The following is a 20,171-nucleotide window of genomic DNA, read 5'->3' as shown; positions in this document are numbered from 1 at the left end:
GATGATGATGATGATAAAAACTGATGCTTCTTCCTATGTGCTGGGACCCCTTCTAAACACTTACACACATTAATGAATCTCATCATTATAGAAACGACATAGGTGGGTCCTGTAGTAACAGCCTCCCAGTTTTACATATGAGGAACCCTGGGGGTAAAGAGGGTGATTTGTACGTGGTCACACATTTGGGCAGTGGAAGAAGGGATTGGAGCTCAGGCAGCGGGCTCCAGAGTCCCTGATGAAGTATTGTACAGGGCGTTTGTCCACCAAGCTCTGTCTGCACAAATGTCAGCTTTGCAAGCAACTTGCTGGCAACTTCCCCCGCTTCACCAGCCAGCAATGTGACCTGCAGCCTTAGCCACAGCCTCAGGGTCAGCACGGGCTTTCAAGTAACGGGGTCTACTATCAGGGTTGAGCATAGCTGCTTAGGACTGAGGATTTTGTCTTTTTTGTGTTTGTTTTGCTTTTTAAACGCCGGTAGGAAAACAACAGCACTGTGCCCAGCACTCAGCAAATACTGGAAGAAGGGAAGGAAGGCGAGAATGCACTGGTAAAGTTAAAGCAGTTTGATGCCAAAGACAAAAATGATCACGTGATTACTCCCGCCCAGCCCCCATCCTCTACCCAGGGGGCGGGGATCACGGGGTCGGCTTCAGACCTGGCCCTCAGAGAAGGGCCCCGTCCGAAGGAGGGCCAGGGCCTCTCCCACGAGAACTCCGAACGGTTAGGGTACAGGAAGACACCAGTCTCGAAGCAAAGAGGCCTAAGCACTTAGTCGCAACGCCGCCTCTTCGTCGCCGGCGTGCACCCCGCCCTCTCCCATGGCGCCCCGCCCCTCCTAGCCGTCTGCCCCGCCTCCCCCCCGCCCCTCCATGGCGCCATGACCCCAGGACGTTGCCCCACCCCTCACGGCGCCGTGCCCCCGCCCCTCCACGGCGTCCCGCCCCACCCCGTGCGGCGTCGGGGCGCAGTGTCTACCCGCGGTGCATGGTGGGGCCGTTGCCTCGGACAACTCGGGCCTCGGTCGGCCGCTCGGAGGCTGTGAGGAGTGGTCGCGGCGGCGGAATGCACCGGGCCTCCGCGCCGTCCGCGCCCCTGGCGAGCCCCGACTACTACGAAAGGCTGGGCCGCCTCCAGCACGGGCTGCGGGACAGGTACGGCCTACCCGGGGCGGGGGCGGGGAGTCGGCCGGCCCGAGGGTCCGCCGGAGACCTGCCCCCTGTTCCTTCCCGCTGTCCCCGCCCGCGGTTCCCCTGGGCCCGTGTCCAGTCCTGCGACGCCCCACCTCGAGCTCCCGGAGGGGCCTGGAGGACGTATCAGAGACACCTCCTTATGGGCAGTATCCCGCGGGAGCGTGCGGCCGTGTCACTGAATGTGCCCAGAAGTGAGAGCGGGAGTCTCCTGCCTGTCACTCTCAATCCAGCCCCGTGAATTTCTCTAGTCCCCTTCCACACGCCCCCTCCCGGGCTTTTCACATTGTCATCCCACCCTGACAGCTGCGCTGCATCAGTGATGACAGGTCCAGGAGCGCAGGCGGGAGAGTGAGTGTGTGTGTTCGTCAAACATGTGCCCTGTTTAAATGCAGGGGACTTTTTTTGTGGGGCTAGATTTCCAGAGAAGGGATGACATTTACAGCGGGAGAAGTCCAGCTTTCAGAGGGTTCATGATACCTTGATTAAGACATGAAAGATGAGAACCACTGAGAAACAGCTTGATCACATAAAGAGAGAAAATTATAAAGCAATTTACTATAAATAACTACATAAAAGATAGGTTGTTGAAACTATTATTCAGCTGCTAAATTAATTGGAGTTGGAAATCTCATTAGTTGACAAGAAAGGAAATAGATTTTTGGATCTCTTGATAAACAACGTTTAATGAGTGTTAAAAGTTACAAAATCATTTTAGTGAAGAGAGCTGTGTGTGATGATTCTAAAATGGCAATAATTACATGGAAGGTAAAGGCAGAAGTTACTGGTTTTGAAAAGGAATTATATTCAACCTATGCTAGATTTAATTCTTGTTAAATATTTATAGAGCATCTACAAGAGGCCTCCTTAATCATTCTCACTGTATTTACCTCTGAACCCTTCTCTACATCCTGTTTTCTTTCTGACGTACCACTACTCACCCACCCACTCACCTCACCTCCAACTTAAAAAAAAAAAATCACTTCCTGCAGTGCCTTCATTAAGAGACAAGACAGTGCTCTGTGCTTTGGTACACTTAAAGTGCTCTGTGTTCTGCTAAAAGAGTGGCTTAGTTACCCCAGGCCTTTAGTTATCTGTATTTCTTAACCCAAGTTCTAATTTTAAAATGTTACTGGTTCAAATGGCGTGTTTTAAAAAAAAACTAAGTGAATTGTGAGTTATCATTTTTGCTTCCTGTGCTAGGAACACCTGGCTGTTTATAGTCCTTATGGTATAATTTCTGTGTAATGATTATTACTCACGTTATGTCTAACACTTAATGCTTTCACTGTTAAACAAGGTGAGGCTGTTGAAATTATATAAGGAATTTGAGTCAAATTTTACAGCCTATTGATGGTTCTGCATTTGGAGGTTTGTTTCAGTTTTAAGTCAGTACAAATTTGTTACTGTGTGTATTCATTTTTCATTTTAAAAGTCCATAACTAACTCTAATGCATAGTTAATAAGTACAGAGGCAAATAACTTCGGATACAAAGAAAACTGCAGGACAACTGTGGAAACCTAGGTTCTAGTCCTCCAACAGTTGTGTGACCTTGAGCTGGTCATTCAGCTCCCCTGACCTGCCTTCATCACCAGAAATGAGGGGCCTTGAATATTATGTAAAGTAAGGCCACAGATTTTTATCTCTAGTAGAGCAATGAGCCTTAAAGTAAAAAAAAGTTGAAAGCTGTTAGTTTTGCAAAGCAACAAGCAATGAATATTATCGTCTGTATCCCATCTGAGTGTTTGTATGTACCTGTTTGTTTGTTTGACCAATCCCCATGACCATAAGGACCTTTTTTTCCTTAAAACTCTAGCGTCATTTTAAAGGCTGCAACCCTGGGTAGTCACAGCTGATTTGTCAGTCTGAAAATGTCCTGGGAATGGTAGAGAAAAACAACTTGCCCTTTCTCAGTCCTCTTAGAGGTGGGGTTATTGCAATGCTAGCTGGTCTAATAACTGGGCCCTCCGCTTGGAAGTGGTGTATTTCTAACCCAAATTGTCTTAGCCATACTCACACATAGATGTAATTTTATATTCTAAATTTTTTCTTTTTTGTATGCAGTGTTTTCTCTGCATCATGGCAAAAGCCAGTCACTGAATCTAAAAGAGCCTGATGGAGTGACTCGTTACAGTGTGTTTAGTGCCACAAGCATGGTAGTAACATGAAAGTGGAATCGACTCTTACAATTATATAAAAACATCCCTTGAAAAGGCCCATTAACCAGCCCCAGTTTTTTCAATGCCAATATTGATTCAGAGTGAGATATCATAATAGTCCAGAAATTGATGCTGAGATATTAGTTGAGTAAAGTTGAAGATGGTATTGAGACAAAAATAGAATAATAAGCAGCTTACAAGGAGAAAACTAAACCCTGTGGCTGTACTTTAAGGACCACCCAGCTGTGTAAAACTTTGAAAGGTCCAGGTCAGAGGTGCAGGTGATTGAAACCGGGGCCTATGGATACACATCTTAGGGCTGGGTGTTTAAAGATTCTGAAATAAAGATTTAAGATGCAGCAGTTCTAAGATGATCCTCCCAATAAGCCTTTCTCTGGCTTTTTATTGGGGTAAATATCTTACTTTAAGTCTTGAATGTAAAATAGATATGAAAGTCAGTGTTGGGGGCACTGCAGCTTGGATGTGTTTAGAAAATGGGCCTGTGAAGAAGAGTTAATGAGATCAGCATCATTTTGCCTGGAATTAGAAGGCCAAGAGGTGTTTGTGATTTTTCAGTGTTTGAAGGGTCGCAGTAGAGAAGTATGACCAGTGGACGTTTGTATGTACTGAAGACAGAGCAGGAACAAGGAAGTTTTACATTCATTATTGAAAAGAACTTTCTGCTTGGGAGGTGATGGATTCCCATAAAGATGGTGGTCCTTTTTCGTTCGAGGTCATGGGCGAATTTTTAAAATTATTTTGAAAAAAGTTCAAGCTTACAGAAAAGTTGCAAGAATAGGACAAAGACCTCGAATATTCCCCTCACCCAGATTCCTCAACTCCTTAACATTTTATCATTTTCTTTTTCCCTTTCTGTCTGTCTCTCTGCCTGTCTGTGTAAAAGCATGAGACTTCTTTGAACCATTTGAGAATTGCAGATATGATGTCCCTTACATGATCGCTATGTAACCCTTCTAATCAGGAAACTAACATTGATACACCAGTCCACAGGCCCCAGTCACAGTTCACCAACTCTCCTAACACTTTTTTCTTTTCCGGTCCAGGACCCACCTGTGAACCCGTGTTGCCATTTCTCTCCATTCTCTCCCAGTCTGGAACCATTCCCCCGTCCTACCCTGTCTTTCGTGTTCCTGACGGTTTCATAGAATAAAGCTCTCATCCCAGAGGGTGATCCTCAAGCTGGGTCTGTCTGATGGTTCCTCATGACCAGACAATGATCATGTTTTCTTGGCAGGAATACCACAGAAGTGAAGCATGACATCAGGGGCAAGGTCACAACTGCATTTAAGGGTCTTTCTGTCCCCCTAATTTAACGGCAAATTGCTTACACTGTCCGGTCAATCACTCTTCATTATCATATTGATCATGAAACCTTAGAAGGGGAATAAATATTTCTAACAGGGAAGCAGTTATATCACATTTCCTTCACTTCTCTTCCAAGTCCAGTCTTCTTAATGAGAAAGTAAAGATCTTTGTGAAGCTACTAATTTAAAAATTTGTGATTCTGTAATTTTTTTCTTGTTTAAACATAGGCACACCCCAACCAAGGAATGGATTGTGTTCCCCAAGCAAAGACTAGGTGTTTGGATTTTGGACACCATTTTCCCTGTAAAAGAATTTTGGTTAAATAGTGGTTTCCATTCTAGATTACACTAAGGAGAAAAATTTACTGAACCTGTAATATAGCTAACAGTGTAACTTTGGGGGTTTTTTTTAAAGGAAAAAAACGACTGAAGGAAAACAGAAGCTAATAATTAAGGGCTCCCAAGTGGACATGGCCTCGGCCCTTTCTCTCAGGAGTCCAGCCTGAGCGCCCATCCTCTGCTGGACTCCTTTGATTCACAGTCTTTTTTTTTTTAGCATTTTTCTCTTAGACATTATGTGATTTCTCTTTCGGCCTTGGTTAATTAATGTTAACTTAGATTACCAGTTTGACTTCCGTTGAAGCTTGTACTTTGGTGGTCTTTGAGCAGAGCCGTCTGTAGTTAAACCTCCAAGGGCTCTTTTTGAGACTGGGATGGCTTCCTGTTCAGCAGTTTTACCCTCTAGCCCCTTGGTTTTGGCTGCTGCCACCTTTTCTGCTGCCCAGTTTCCCCTGCTTCTTGCCCAGGCTGGGTGTGCGGGTGGGCATGTCAGCTCTGTCCTCTAGCTTCCTGCCAGCACTTACCTGAACATCACAAGCTAAGTCTTTACTGGCGGTACCTCCGGGGACTAGCAGTCAGTGACGAATCATGGCGATGTTATCAAGTTATAAAAGGAAATGCCTTCAGTTCCAAGTAGTGGTGTCAGGGGACCTGGTCTCCCCCAGATGTGAGTGAGGCCAAGTCTGCTTCTCAGAGATCTCTTCCTAACTCAGCCACGTGGCCCTGCCCAGGCCTGTCTGGTTGGGAGCAGAGCGAGCCCCCAGCCTTCAGTCCAGGATGGATTTATGGAAGCCTTGTGTGTGGAACCCCCATTGTTCTCAGAGATGCTGGCCATGTTGTATTTTGCATATTTATCTTGTTTATTGTCTGCCCTTCCCCTTGAATGTCACTGCCTGAGGGCAGGGACCTTCGTTGGCTCATTTACCTGGTCAGTCTTCACCTAGAGCAGAGCCTGGCTCACCACTGCACTCAATAAATAATACTTGCTGAATGAATGAACCTGCTTCCCAGCCTTTTCTCACTACGTTTCCCCATTTACTTCGAGAATCTTGTTCTTTTTGCTTCATATTGGTGTCCTTTTTGCTTCCCTAGTGACTGCTAAGGACTTTTGTGTCTTGAGTTTCAAATGCAGCTGACATTTTCTGCTTCTTAGACCAGAGAAGCATTCTCACAAAGGAGATCGTGTTCTAAATCTGCCTGCCTGTTACTGATCAGTGTAATTTATTCATAAAATATTTTCTTTCTGTATTATAGTGTAAAGAAGAGATTGGACCTGGAAGGGAAACTCTATGAATATAATCAATCTGATACATATAGGTAAGATATGACAAAGTTTTAAAACCAATTTGCCTATACTAATCAAAATTTAACCCTAATATCAATATGTGTTACAAATACCATAGTTGTAGTCCTGTTGCCGTTCCTTATTTCTAATGTGTAATCGTTTCAAGTAAACACTGCAATTTAATATAATCACTATTAAGTGTAAGAATAAATTTGATCAAAGTATAAGATAAAAATTATTGTACTTTCATTATTTGATATTTGTGTTATTTCAGGAATCTTTTGCTGAAAAAACTTAAGAATAAGACACATTATAGTCTTACTTATCTTTTTGGTCACAATTTAAACACATTGAATCTGTGAATGATTAAGTCATAATTACTATAGCTGACCTTTCAACAAACTGTTGTAGGCAGGGTTACGTGGTGTCTCATTTGTTCATGGGTGTATGACAATGACTGTTAAAATTATTCTGAGCAGTGGATAATATACATATTATCCTTTTTAGGCTACTTTAACATTAAGAGCAAACTTTTAATATTTTTAATTATATTTTAAGGAAACTGAACTTTATCCTTAAGCCAAATATATGGTGTAACCTCCAATATTATTCATAGGAAAGTTTTCTGGCTGTGATAGAGTTAAGTTTGTGACGTATCCACTTCATAGTACGAGTGAGAAATGAAAACATCTCATCCAGAAGAGAGAGAAGCCAAGAATACTTTAAAACCAAAGCACCCATCAGGTCCATGTTTCCTCATCTTCAAAATTATTCTTTCGCTTTGTTTAGTGTCCATACTTCCAAAGCTACCTCAGAGTAGACAGCCATGTGTTTCTAGTGGCTCCAAAAGAGACAAGAAGAGTCAGCAAGACAGTGGAAGAAATAGCAGTGATGTGGATGCTGTGGCCTCAGAAGTGGGCCCAAGTCTGAGGGGATCGTGGCAGCTGCCATTTTTCTAGCCCCTGACTACAGGGACAGAAGACAGGGCATAGACTCTTCCTACAGCCTGTTCTCGGGTGGCTTCCCGGCATAATGGCGGTAGGCCGGGTGAGATGAGAGACCAATGGGAACCTTCACCAAGCTTCGGCTGGCTGAATTTGTTCCCCTCTCTCAGTCTCTTGTTTCCTGGAAGACAGAGGGTATGGTTTGCTAAAAATACGCTTTCTTTGCCCGTAGGATAAAATCCAAACCGTCTAACATGGCTGCCTCAACCTGGTTCCCCCAGAAGGCAGAGTCTGAGACAAGGGTTAGTGTGTAGGTGGTCGTTTATTTTAGGAAGTGGTCACATAAAGGGCTGGGAAGAATGGAGTAGGAGCTGGTAACTGCTGTGGGCACCTGCGGCTCCATCTCTCTGCTCCTCCCAAGTGTCCACTCAAGAGAAGGAAGAGGGGCTCTTTACCTATCGGTTCCTGACCCCGTTGGTCGAGGCCATCCCAGGAGGTGTTAACTCCTCCGTACCTCCAGGCTTTCCCTGCTGCAAATTCAGAAAAGCAGCCCCGGGAAAGCAAGATACCAGGGGCGGCGGATGCAGGTGCTGCCAGGTTGCTGCAGCCATGGCTGCAGGAAGAACAGCTGGGCCAGGAGGAGGTGAGGTGGTGTGGTGGTGTACCAGAGCCTCTATTATCTGCCCCTGTTTAGTTTTCATCATTACCATCTCTTGCCAGCCTCTCCCTAAAATTCTGTATGGACTGAATCCTCGGTTTCTGGAACGTGACAAGGTTTTGTATAGTGAAGCAGGTAGACTCTCTTGCCAGGTGCCTCTGTTTAGTCTCAGCCCTGCCAGCACTTAGCCAGGCAACCATGGGACAGTAACTTCAGTATTCTGTGCCTCTGTTTCTTCATCTGTCAAATGGGGATGGAGATAGTTATGAGAACTTAATAGAGCCTTAAAGCAGGGTCTGACCCAGAGTAAGAGTCAATAATTTATTGTTTATGACCATTTTTTGTCAGTATCACTGTTATTCTTATTTATTGCCTCTGAGCTTTCCAACATGCTCTCTCCTCTGCCGGAATGTTTTCCCCTCATCTTCTCACTCTTGCTTTCCCCAATTTTGGGTTAACTGTTAATTCATCCTTCATGTCTCAGCTGAAAAATAATTTCCACTGGGAAGGCCTCCTGGGCCCCTTCAGCTAGGTCACATTGCCCAGTCTTTAAGAGTCCCTCGCAGTTTCCCTCATAGCAGCCATCACACTATATTGTGTGTATCTAAGTTTTGTTTCCCTGTTGTCCCAAGCTGCATGGCTTTCGTATGCAGAGTGCTGACTGTATGAATGACTGCATGGAGGGCTAGATAACTTGCTGATGTGGTCAGCTTCGAGGGTTAACGTGAGGGCAGGAGTGAAGCTAGACTTTGGGTGGAGAAGGCGTGGTTCCTATTGTACCCACTCCAGGTGGACTCTGGTCGCAGCCAGCAGCCTCCCCAAGTGCCTGCGTGGGAGAGTATGTCGGGTTCCACCTCTGTTACTGTCACTTGTGTCAGAAACGGCAGGCATGGGCAGCAGTACACCCAATCCTGAGTTTTTTGTTCGGAAGGAAAAATGGGGACAGCCAACCAAGATCAGAGCACAGAATTATTAGCACGATAAAGAGCTTCTTGAAAATTATTGGCTTAGAGGTGGGAGTTTAAGGTCTGTTGTTGATTAATTTTTAACGTCTCCAGCGTCTCTGCAAATCTGTTTTTGAGGGTGAACGTTTTTATAGTTTTCAACTTATTTTTGCTTGATGAGAGAATGTTGAATAATTAATTGAGCCAACAATGGAAATGCTACATACCAGGTACTCTTATGACTTAAATACTTGTGAAGAAGAAAGAGCTGAGAGGAGCAGTGTTGGTAATGAGGGGAGAGGGGCTGCACAGTTCTAGCCGCCCGCTGTGTCTTTTGATACTGCATTTTGGATGAGAGTCTCCAAAGGTTTCTTCACAATTTGAGTAGAGTGACAATCCATATATTGTTATAAAATATTTTCATGATACAGTATGTTATTGCAGTTTCTAAAAAAAAATTTTAAATATCTAAATGAGAACTTTGGGGGCATTTTAAATTTCAGAATTTCTTAATGTTTATGGATTGTGGTGCATAGTCTGATTCTATTTCTATAGGAGCAGGTAGTTTTGAAATTGTCACATAAAAGAATGCCATTGGGCTGTTCATCTGAAAAGGGCCACATAGACACGGCTCTTGACACCACACTTAATTTTGAGAAAGAAATCCATATAAATCTTGACGTGTGAGTGGTGTAATGTGGTCTGGTATCCATTTCTCAGGAGAGTTATGCCTAGAGGTGATACCTCAGTGATGCTGCATTAATTTCCTCTCTAAAAATGCATATGCATCCTGCCCTTTAGGCTGCAGCGTTTGGGTAAAATATCTTAGAATACGTTGTCTCATTAACAGTTTTGTTAAATTCTCCTCCTTAGAGTTGTTCAAGTCTAACTCCATCATTTAAAAATCTGCTTTTATTCTTCTAGAGTTAAGCTGAAGTATGTAAAACTAAAGAAATACCTGAAGGAAATACGTGAATCAGAAAAGAAGGCTCGTACTCGAAACCAAGAATATTTAAAGCGGTTTGAGCGGGTCCAGGCTCACGTTGGACACTTTACCACAAGTTCAGAGAAGCTGCAAGAACTGAAGGTGACATCTCATTTTGTACTGTTTTCTTTTGTCCTTTTTTGCTAAGATTGGGACTAGTGAGCAGTAAGTTTCTGGTCCGTGGCAGTCCCTGATGTTCAGTCGTTCACCCGTAAGTTAACTGTCAGTTTTCTCTGGGAATTAATTACCATGTGGCCAGATTTTGATCAGAGAACTTGAGATTGCATTTTCTCAGATTTCTACTTTAGTTGAGGAATTACTGGAGCATCTATACTTTGTTACTCTGCACAAGTAGTTAAATGGGCACGGCCTCTGGCCACACCTGACCTGGCGCCAGGCACATGGAATCTCTTGGCCTCAGGACTGAATTTGAGCAACGTCAGGTTCCCTGTGGAGCCTGCTTCCTTCTTCAGAGGTTCTTTTTCTGTGGCCTGAGCCCCTCTGTTCTGGGCAGGCCGGGTGTCGGGGGGAGACTGGGGAGAAGAACTGGCCCAAGGACTTCACCCTCATGCCCGTCGACTCTGCGAGCCAGAACAGCTGTGCCTTCCCTGCCCTCTCCGACCCTGGCCCCCACTCCCTTAGGCTGCCTGGCAACCTTCTGCTCTACAAACTGTGTCAAGCATGGAGGGCTAGGCCCTGTTTCTCACCATTTGTGCTGCTCAGGGCTTTTGCCCAACTTAACCCACCTGCATACTGGTTACCGGAGAGGTTGGCTTCAGCACTTCCCTTTCTTTTTTTTCCTCTCACAGTTTTCCCCTAGCCTTGTATAATACAGATTTTAAGTACACAGGAAAAGAATTATTATAATGAGCATTCATGCTGTGGTCTGAATGTTTGTGTCTCCCTGCCCAAATTCATATGTTGAAATCCTAACCTCCAAAAGTGATGTTATTAGTGGGTGGGGCCTTTGAGAGGTGCTTAAGTCATGAGGGTGGGGCTCTCATGAACGGGATTAGTGCCTTGTAACAGAGGCTCCAGGGCGCTCCTGGCCCCTTCCGCCAGGTGAGGAGACAGTGAGAAGGTGGTAGCTCTGAACCAGGAGGGGTCTGTCACCAGAAGGCAGCCATGCTGGCATCCTGATCTTGGACTTCCAGCCTCCACAACTGTGAGCAATACATTCCAGTTGTTTATAAGCCACCCAGCCAGTGCGGTTTTATTACAGCAGCCTAAATGGACTAAGACAACTCATGATCTAACCAGATGCAACAGTTGTAAATATTTTGCTATATTTGCTTTGCCTGTGTGTGTGTGTATGTATATTTTTTCCTGAGCCATTGAAAGTATGCAGCAGAACCCATGACATTTCTCTCCTAAATACTTGAGTGTGGATCCCTTAAGAACAAGGACAGTCTCCTCCATAATCGTACCATTATCACACCTAAGAAAATTACTGATGATTCCATAATATTATTTAATATTCAGCCAGTATTTCAGTTTCCACAGTTTCCTTCAAAAGTCTGTTTTTCCAGACCAGGAGCCAACTAGGGTACACATTACATTTGTGTCTTTTTTAGTCTCTTAATCTAATTTGGTTTCCTACCAGTCTTCCTTGTTTTTTTTTTCTAAATGATACTGGCTTTTTGAAGAAGCCAGGCCAGTTGCTTGTAGAATGACTTACATTCTGAATTTGACTCGTTATTTAACTTGTGTAACATCCCCTGTGTTTCCTGTAAACTGGAAATTTGGTCTAAGCCAGAGCTGCCCAGTAGAACTTTGTGGTGATGGAAACCTTCTGTCTCGGTACTGATGCTGTCTAATACAGTAGCCACTAGCCGTACATGGCTACTGAGCACTTAAAATGTAGCTTGTGACACTGAGGACTGAGTTTTTGTGTTAAATTTAATTAATTTAAATAGTCACAGCTGAGGTTATACATTCTCCCGCATCCCGTCAGGAGGCTCATGAGCCATGATGTCAGGTGGTCTTGTTTGAGCCAGGCTGAGTTTGATGCCTTTGTTAACATGGTGACCTCTAGGTCTCTCTATTGTAAGGTACCTTTTTTCCCTTTGTAAATTAGTAAATAATTTTACTTGGCTTGACATCTTGGGAATACCTTCTTCCTCAACAGCCTTTTGCCTAGCGGTTTTAGGATCCATTAGTGATGCCTGAATCAGTTATAGTGGAGGTTGTGAAATGGTGATTTTCTAATTTGATCTCATCTTTTACATTTGTTAGCTGGCATTCTTCTATGAAGAAGAGCTTTCTTTCCTTCTTCTTTTTCTCCCTCTCTCTGTCTAAATGTCACTCTGGGCTTGTGAATCTTTATTTAGTCATTATATTATCAATTACTGTAATTATTCTTTTGTTGCTTACATTCTCCCAAATTTTGCCAGTGAGAGTCTCTTCAAGTTGGCTCCTGTGTCCTTTTGACAAGATGTTCCAGGTTTACCTTATACTTCCCTGCCTCAGACTTGGAATTAGCCTCTTATCCGAGGAGCCGTGGTTCCTTTGGGTGGGAAGGGATATTTAGAAACCAAGATCTGGAGGCTAGATGTGCTCAAGCAATAGTGAGTCTTAGCTACAGCACTCCAGGTTTTTCCTCCTAGTGTTCAAGTAGAATGCTTAAGCCTCAAAAAGCAATTGTTATCAACATTGTAAACCTCTTTTCTTTTCAGAGAGTTCAAAGAGAAAATAAAAGTGGTGGACAAAGCAGGGAATTTCTTCTTCCCAGTGGAATAAAGGGAATAATAGAAGTCTTCCTCTTATTTTCATATTGATGCTTTACTTAATTGTTGATTTCTCATTATAACCAAATGTGAGAGGGAGGAATTTGAAAGGAAGTATCCTTTGTAAATATTTTAATACTGAGAGCATTTGTTGTGTATAGTATGATATGTTAAAAAAAAAACTTGTCTCATGAGCTACTAAAGAATATCAGCATAGGGGACCATTTTCAAGAAAAGAATGATAAACTGTATTTCTAGGACTATGTAAAGCTTTATTCATAAATATCATTAAAAAATGACACAGATATTCTTTTTTGAATTTTGGAGAAGGAATGCCTTTTAAAAAATCTGATGATGGCATAAAAGGGCAGGTCAGGTAGCTGCAGTTGGGAAACATACATGTTCCGTGGAAAACTGTACATTGGCTGTGAACCAGCCAGTGATGCCCGTGACACCACCAACTCAGCAAGCTGTGCAGTGAGCGGAGCGTCCAAGCAGTGGGGGTCGTCCTGTTTCTTCCTGCCTCTTCCTTTGTGCCACGGCCAGTTGTGGCCTTAGGAATACCAGAGCCACTTGTCACCCTTAATCCTGCCCCACTCCCGTGTCACAGCTTCACCTCACGGAAGTCTTAGGAGAGAGGTGTTCTGGTTGAGCACCTATGTGGTGTATTTGCCACACACCCCAAAATGCCCGGGGCGTTTTTCCTTGAATAGAGTATAGTTAGTGTGAATGAACTTCTAACTGGTGGAAGTCCAGAAAGTGAAACAAGGTGAAGCATTGTGAGAGAAGTGGGGATTTTGCCCAAATTATATTAAGTGAATTTCTCCCTCTTTGTAAGACTAGGCCCACTTAATTGTAGAGTGTTAAAATCTTTTAAAATGGGCTAAAAAACTTTTTTTAAAAAGCCATTTCAACTGATTTTATGAATTATACTACTTTATTTGGGGGCCTATAATAATTTTCAGGGCTTTATAAGGATAGTGATGTATCATGTAGTTTTGTAAATACAGTTTTGTGGCCATATTGCTACTTGTCAGATGGACAAAGAGGGTGAATAAACTCAGTTCACGAATGTAAATAGGAGAATCACCAGTGCTGTGAAGAGGGTGCCCCTCTCTCCCTCTTCTTGCCCCCTCACCGCCTCTCCCCACCCCGCCCACTTCACCTCTGTTTCCCCTCCCCCCTCACACTCCCCACCTTGGCAGCTTTAGTGGAAGGGCCCAGCTGGCCCTTAGAGCAGTTTTCCTCAGGTGCCCTTTGCTCTTGTCTCAGGTTGGCTTTTCTCTGAAGCTGACCCTGAGACAAGGGTTCGGATGTAAGTGGCTTATCTGGGAAGTGCAAGGATGCCGAGAGGCAAGTGGGGAGCTGAGACAGGGAAGGACAAGTGGCCGGAATGGGGGTATTAAGTCAGCTACCACAGTCGGCACCTGGAGCTTAATTCCACAGGGAAACTCCACCAAATGGTTCAGAGCATTTGGGAGACGCATAGCCGGGCTCCTGAGCATTGCTGATCGAGGACTGCTGGGGGAAGGGCACAGGTGTGGGGAGCTGGTTAACCGTGTGCTCCTGTAGGCAGAGCAGCCTCCCCAGGCTCTGAGGGGCCTTAAGCATGGAGACAGGGGTACTGGAACTTAGGAGCACTGAGAAAGGTCCCACGGTCACGTGTGGAGCATTGCCAGCCTCCGCTTTGGCCTCCTGCATTCAAGTGCTGGGCTTGGGGCTGGCATGTCAGGGCTCAGGGAGGGTCCCTGGCCGGGAGCGGGTCATCATCTGGTCATGTCTCTCCTCTGCCTGAAATCCTTGAGTGTGCAGCCTTCTCGGGACAAAGCCCAGGCGCTCATCTCTGCCTGCCAACTACCCACGGCTTCAGCCTTCTGACCACACACAAGTTCTCTTCTCTCTCTGTCCCTCTCACACAGCTCTACAGATGTGCACATTTTCTCTCCCCACCCTGTCCCCTTCCACCCTCTCCCTCCATCCCCACCCCTCGCCCCTGTCTCCCCTACTCCCCTATCCCAGTCTTCCTCCTGCCATCTCCCCTCCCCTCCTCCACACCCCCATCTCTTCCCCTCTCTCTCCCACCCCATGTCTTCCCACCGTGCCTCTACATCTTCATCTCCCACACATGCGCGTCTGCACTCTCTCTGCTACACAAGTGCTGAACGGTTTGTAATTCCTTGAATGCACCACATTCTCTCCTATGTCCTTCGACTAGGAGGACATAGAGGAGACCTCGCTCCCTCTATGCTGCCGTAGGTCTATGTCATATGATCTACATAAGCACCTCCTTCACGGTACTGTCATTGTTGCGTGTCTGTTTCCCCACCTCACCGTGAGCTCCTTGTCTTACTATTTCAGTGCTCTCAGTGGCACATAGTAAGTGCTCAGTAAGCACTGACTGAAAAGTAATTCTTCCATATTCTTGTTTTGTTCTCTTATGGACCGTAAACAACTATGTGAGGATGAACGTGTGTGATTGGACCCATGGCAAACCACCCAGGAGCATTTGTGTTTGCTAGCAGAGGCATTTTGAAGACATAATGTCATTATTTAAAGATGTGATCTTGTTGAAAATTCAGTCATCAGGTTACATGTGCCTATAGGGCATAAAATTTGAAGAGAACAAATCTTTTGAGCTCTCATTCAATTCCTGCTAAGCACTGTGACAGCCACTGTGGGTAGAGCATGACCTTCTGGCTCCTGGAAGACAAAGTCTGTCGCAAATCCCATTTTTTTTGCCTGTTAATATGTCCTAGTTGAATAAATAAATATTCCTCCATATCTTTTGGTAAAAGTTCCACATTTAAGAGGAAGCCCATATACTGGAAAAAAATAGGAGAGGGAAAAACAAAAAGACTGTGAATCTCTCATATTCATCTGAGAGTCACATCAGTTTATTTAACTCTCTGTAGCCATCCTTCAACTGTAATGTGCGGAGGCCAGGCCAGCTAGCTGATCTTCAATGTCAATTCAGCTCTGTAACTGAGAATTACTGTACAATTTCAAAGACCAGTGAAAGAAGGAAGCTTATGAAAAAGGTAATAGTGGCACTTTCAGGCAAGTGGTGATGTGACAAGGGAAAGCTGAAGGAATGTAAGAATACAGGAGAAAAGAAGGAAACAATGAAAACTGGGGCACGTTGTGAGTATGGAGAGATCCCAGACATGCCAGGACCTCCACCTCCTCTTCCCACGACCCCAGATTACCGTCAGCAGATTTCATTAGTTGAGCTGAAATGAATCAGCTGTGCAGAGTAAGGAAGTGAGTAGGAAAGGCTTCCTAAATTTAGGTGGGCAGCAGCAAGTCCAGTGCTGTGAAGCAGTACAGGACAGAGCAAGTTCCTGATTGGGAGATGAGAGGATTGTCCTTAGAGAGGCTCTAGGCCAGCAGATGCTACTGAGGCGTGAGTCGTTTGGCCTCTGAAGCAGCAACTCTGACTGTGAGGAATCTAGGCCACATTGCAAGAAGGGAACAGGGACCTGAGGCTGCACCCAAGAGAAAGGATGCAGTGCAAGCCCTCCTGTATTGTGGAGATAGAAGAGGCCCCTGGGACCTGATTCAGAGAAGAAATAGGGAATAAGACTTGAAAGACTGATGGTCAGAGAACTAGATGTACATGAGGACACATGTTCTACTGCTTCATCAGGCATTTTTAGCTGGAAAGTCTTGGAGAGATTCATCTATGCAATGTTTCCCAAACTTTAAAAAAAAAAAAAAGCTTTTAAACATAATATAACCCTTTGTTTAAAAGCAGATAAAGGAGGAAGTAGAACTGGGGAGCCCTGTGGGTTGAGAGTCCCTGCTCTCCAGTGTTCAGGAGGTGGATTGGATGTATAATAACCAAGTACTGTATATATAAATAAAAGGCAAAGAAGGAGAGCAAAGACAGTTGTAGGTGCAAACCCACGGTCCTAGGTCATGCAGAGTTAACAGTTTGTGTCGATTATCAATTTATCATAGTAACTTGTAAAATTTCAAATACATTGTACAGTGTTTATTTGCATCATTAATTTGGAAGAGTAGCTACAGTTCAGATGTTTCAGATGCATTGAGAACAATCTGCATTGGACTCTTTTTTTTTTTTTTTATAATTTTTTTTTTGCAGCACGTGGCTCTTCATTGTGGTGAGTGGGCTTCTCTCTAGCTGTGGCGTGCGGGCTCCAGAGCGTGTGGGCTCATTAGTTACAGCGCGCGGGCTTCAGAGTGCGAGGGCTCAGTAGTTGTGGTGCTGAGGCTTAGTTGCCCCGCGGCATATGGGATCTTAGTTGCCCCACCAGGGATCCAACCAGCGTCCCCTGTATTGCAAGACAGATTCTCAACCACTGGATCACCAGGGAAGTCACCCTGCATTGGACTCTTGACGATACTTTCCCTGCTGTTCTTTATGAAGTCCTGAAGCAGTTAGCACTTTTTTGCTTCGGTAAAATGAATTGAATAATACTCTTATATTTCCATGAGAAAGTGCTCTGTCTTTGGGAGTTGTGGCTCTGAAATGATCCCATAATGAGGAAATCAGGTACAATGCCTGTTGCATGTTTATAACTGATCTCAAAGAGCATAAGAAAACATTTGTAGCCACAGGAACAAAGAATTTTTGCTTAAGGTTTATTATTTAATAAACCTCTGTTTATTTTGTAAATCACCCCTCATCTCTTTTTAAAGGTATTTTCTCTTGGAATTTGTAGAGTGTGCCTGTTTAAAGCTCTTGGGGTTAAAAATTAAATATCTGTTGAGTTCAAAGGAGTAGATATAGAACAGAGAGATGTAAATTGTATTTTCTTAATTGCCTTCTTTCTTTATCTTTTCTTGGCTTGTTTTGTCATTTTTACTGGCCTTATGAAACTTTGATTTAATTAGGGCTCTATTTATATCATTACTGCCAATCTACTGTGTTAATAGCATTCTGATAGAGAAAAAAGAAATCCCTGCTTAACTGATATTAAAAATGGGGCAGCATATAATACCTTTTAAGATAGTTTGAGGGAGACAAGTCAAGTTTGGTTATTATCGTCTGTTCACTTTTTGTGTGTCAAAACAAAAGTTCGGGCCTATTTTATGTTCAGACTGAGAACTAAGAAAACAGTTTTCTAATTTGGTTATCTTATAGGTGTGTTTCCAATTGCAGTACATCACTGCCTCATTTAGAAAATGTTCTGATACTTATCTGTGATGGACCACAAGCAGAGACTTTTTAAGGCTTTACTTACTAACATATGAATCAAAGTGCTTTTTATGCGTTGCTTTTAAGAAAAAGTCGTTTTATGATGGAATCACTTTCATCAATTATAGTGTGTTAATGACGCAGACATCTTTATGAGTTATTAGCACGAGAGCAAACTTGATGCCTATGGTGCTGATCATTGACATCTACAGTGTATTTGTATCCGTAAAAAATGGAGTTTGTTTCCAGTTGATGATCTAGCAAATAATATACTCAGTTGCTGTGACAAGTAGGACCATGATATTATGTGGATACCATACAGATAAGAAATCAGTAGGATTGCTTTCTCTTCCTTTTTTTAGGACAGAACTTTTCAGAAGAAGCACCATCAAATGTGTAACTTTCATGATAAAGTAACTGGATTTTTCATGATAGCTTAATATATCAAGGTTTTATTTCCTAGATTGATGAAGGACTAAGTGAAAATCCATCAAATGTTATTTTACTTAAAACATGTAACATTTTATAGAATTCAGCTTTTGATGTGTTGTTTGTGAAATTGTCTGTTTTCTAAGATAAATTGAATTTCTCAGCAGTATCAGTTTTTACTTTCTCTTTACTGTTCCTTTTATGCTGTAAAGTCTGAAAAATATAAATAGGTGCTAGTTGTAATAATATCCTCCACAAAATCAAACTTTGTTTATATTTAGATTGAATATGAGACTCAAATTAAGAAGATGCAGCTACTCACAAAAGATAGCCTGGGAAAAAAAGGTGAACTGAAAGATGAAGACAGAGAAAAGGTAATAAATTAAAATGATAAACTTTCTGTTAACAGAGGATTTTTGGCGTGTTCATCTTTTAGGATACTGTTGTAAATAAAATCGTCTTATTACAAAGATCTTTCTGATTAAACTTTAAGTGATTATTTAAAGACATTTGCTTATAGAGTATTGCTTTAATGTATAATTCAATTAAATTTGCTGAAAGGCAGTCACTGTGGCTGTAAAAGAGATAGATTCCAAAGAAAACCTCAGTGTTGTTAGTAGGTGAAATTTTGTTTTTCTAAATAATGCTTTCGAGCTGCCTTTTTCTTAGTTCCAGAAATGTTTTAAATGAGAAGTAAATGAAATGTGGCATTTTGCTTCTTTTCTTTGTATACATAATTTTGTACATTTTAACCTTTTCATAGATAAAGTGGAAAGAAAGGATTGCATATCTCAGCAACAGACAAAAAAGAATGGCAAGGAATACTTAAATAAATTCTGCTATGTATCTGCCGTAATGCAGGCTTCTAATCCTCCCGCCTATCTCCATATAAATGATTCTGCTCAAGACCATAGATGTTTTCTTCACTAAAAGCAGTAAAGCTCTTTTAGATGAAATGTCTAAAAACATCTTGTAATAACTTGGAGCATGCTGGCAAGAGTAGTCACTTGTGACTATGTGTGAAACCCCCTCAGCCAGTCGATATTGTAATAAGCAAAAATGGGAGCATCACTCCATTATTCAGAGAAGCCAACAGCGTGCTTCCTCCTTAGGCTGCAGCATTCATTAAGAAAAGCTTACTGGGCTGAAAGCTGGAAACAGATGATAACGGGATATGATTTTCATATTTAATGCTTTCCTTGGAAGAGTATGTGTGCTACAGATTGATAGAAGAATCAACTGCTACTTTACTAAAAGACTTTCAGGTTTGCCCTATAGCTACCGATGGAATCATTCAGCCAAGAAATTAACTTTTTCTCCTTTTACCTGTTTTATATATCTGCTAAGCAGGCTGCCGGGCTGCCAGTAAATGTTATTATGCAGTTAACTGTTTGGTATTTAAGACTCTTATCAGAAAAGAAACAGAGGCCACACTATTTTGTTTTTATAGTAGGAGCAAGGTTTTAGTTTTTCTTTTTTCTGTGCATTAACAGGCATTAATCTGAGTTTATAGGAAGTTTTAGTTTTCCTTCCCAGAGATTAAAAAGTTAAAAAACCTAGAACTTTAGAGCATTCTTTAAACTGTAAGATACAAAACACCAAGCCCCAGCAACCCTGACCTATATAAAAAGGCCTTTTATGATAAATGATTTCTCTGCCATTAGATGTACACCAAATGTGGTATGATGTGATAGACTTCTGAGACATTCAGGCAGTTTTTCTGTTTGACATTTGGTCATGGAATAATTGACGTGTTTTTTAATCTATAATCCAGTTTGTTCTTTCTGTGCTGTTCCTGATAGACACCTTGTTAGTATGGCAGTGTCAATGGTACTTAAGTAAAACGGGAGACTTTTTTTTATATTTGCACTACTGATTCCTTACCTTACATATAGTTATATAGTTTCTTTTAAGTCATATTTAAAATTAGGGCAAGAGACATATAGCTGACAACTCCTTAAAATGTTACATAGAATAATAAGAAGTGTTTCTTTTTTACTGGAATGTGTCATCTCCTTAAAAGCT

At 42.8% G+C, this 20,171-nt stretch overlaps 1 protein-coding gene across 4 annotated transcripts in view; it reads left to right on the top strand.

The window, feature by feature from the left end:
- Window positions 1–945: 945 nt before the first annotated feature.
- KIZ (kizuna centrosomal protein) overlaps window positions 946–20,171 on the top strand; it is a 113,979-nt gene continuing 94,753 nt past the window's right edge. For all 4 annotated transcript variants that reach the window (XM_036826382.1, XM_036826381.1, XM_036826380.1 and 1 more), the window contains exons 1-4: window positions 946–1,154; window positions 6,269–6,331; window positions 9,770–9,932; window positions 18,428–18,520. In XM_036826382.1, the coding sequence (XP_036682277.1) occupies window positions 988–1,154; window positions 6,269–6,331; window positions 9,770–9,932; window positions 18,428–18,520 (486 nt within the window). In that variant the 5' untranslated portion in view covers window positions 946–987. The remainder of the gene's footprint in view (window positions 1,155–6,268; window positions 6,332–9,769; window positions 9,933–18,427; window positions 18,521–20,171) is intronic.

Source organism: Balaenoptera musculus, chromosome 15 (assembly GCF_009873245.2).
Source record: "Balaenoptera musculus isolate JJ_BM4_2016_0621 chromosome 15, mBalMus1.pri.v3, whole genome shotgun sequence".
NCBI lineage: Eukaryota > Metazoa > Chordata > Mammalia > Artiodactyla > Balaenopteridae > Balaenoptera > Balaenoptera musculus.
Note: the sequence above shows the minus strand (reverse complement) of the source record. Positions and strands in the feature narration are given on the sequence as shown.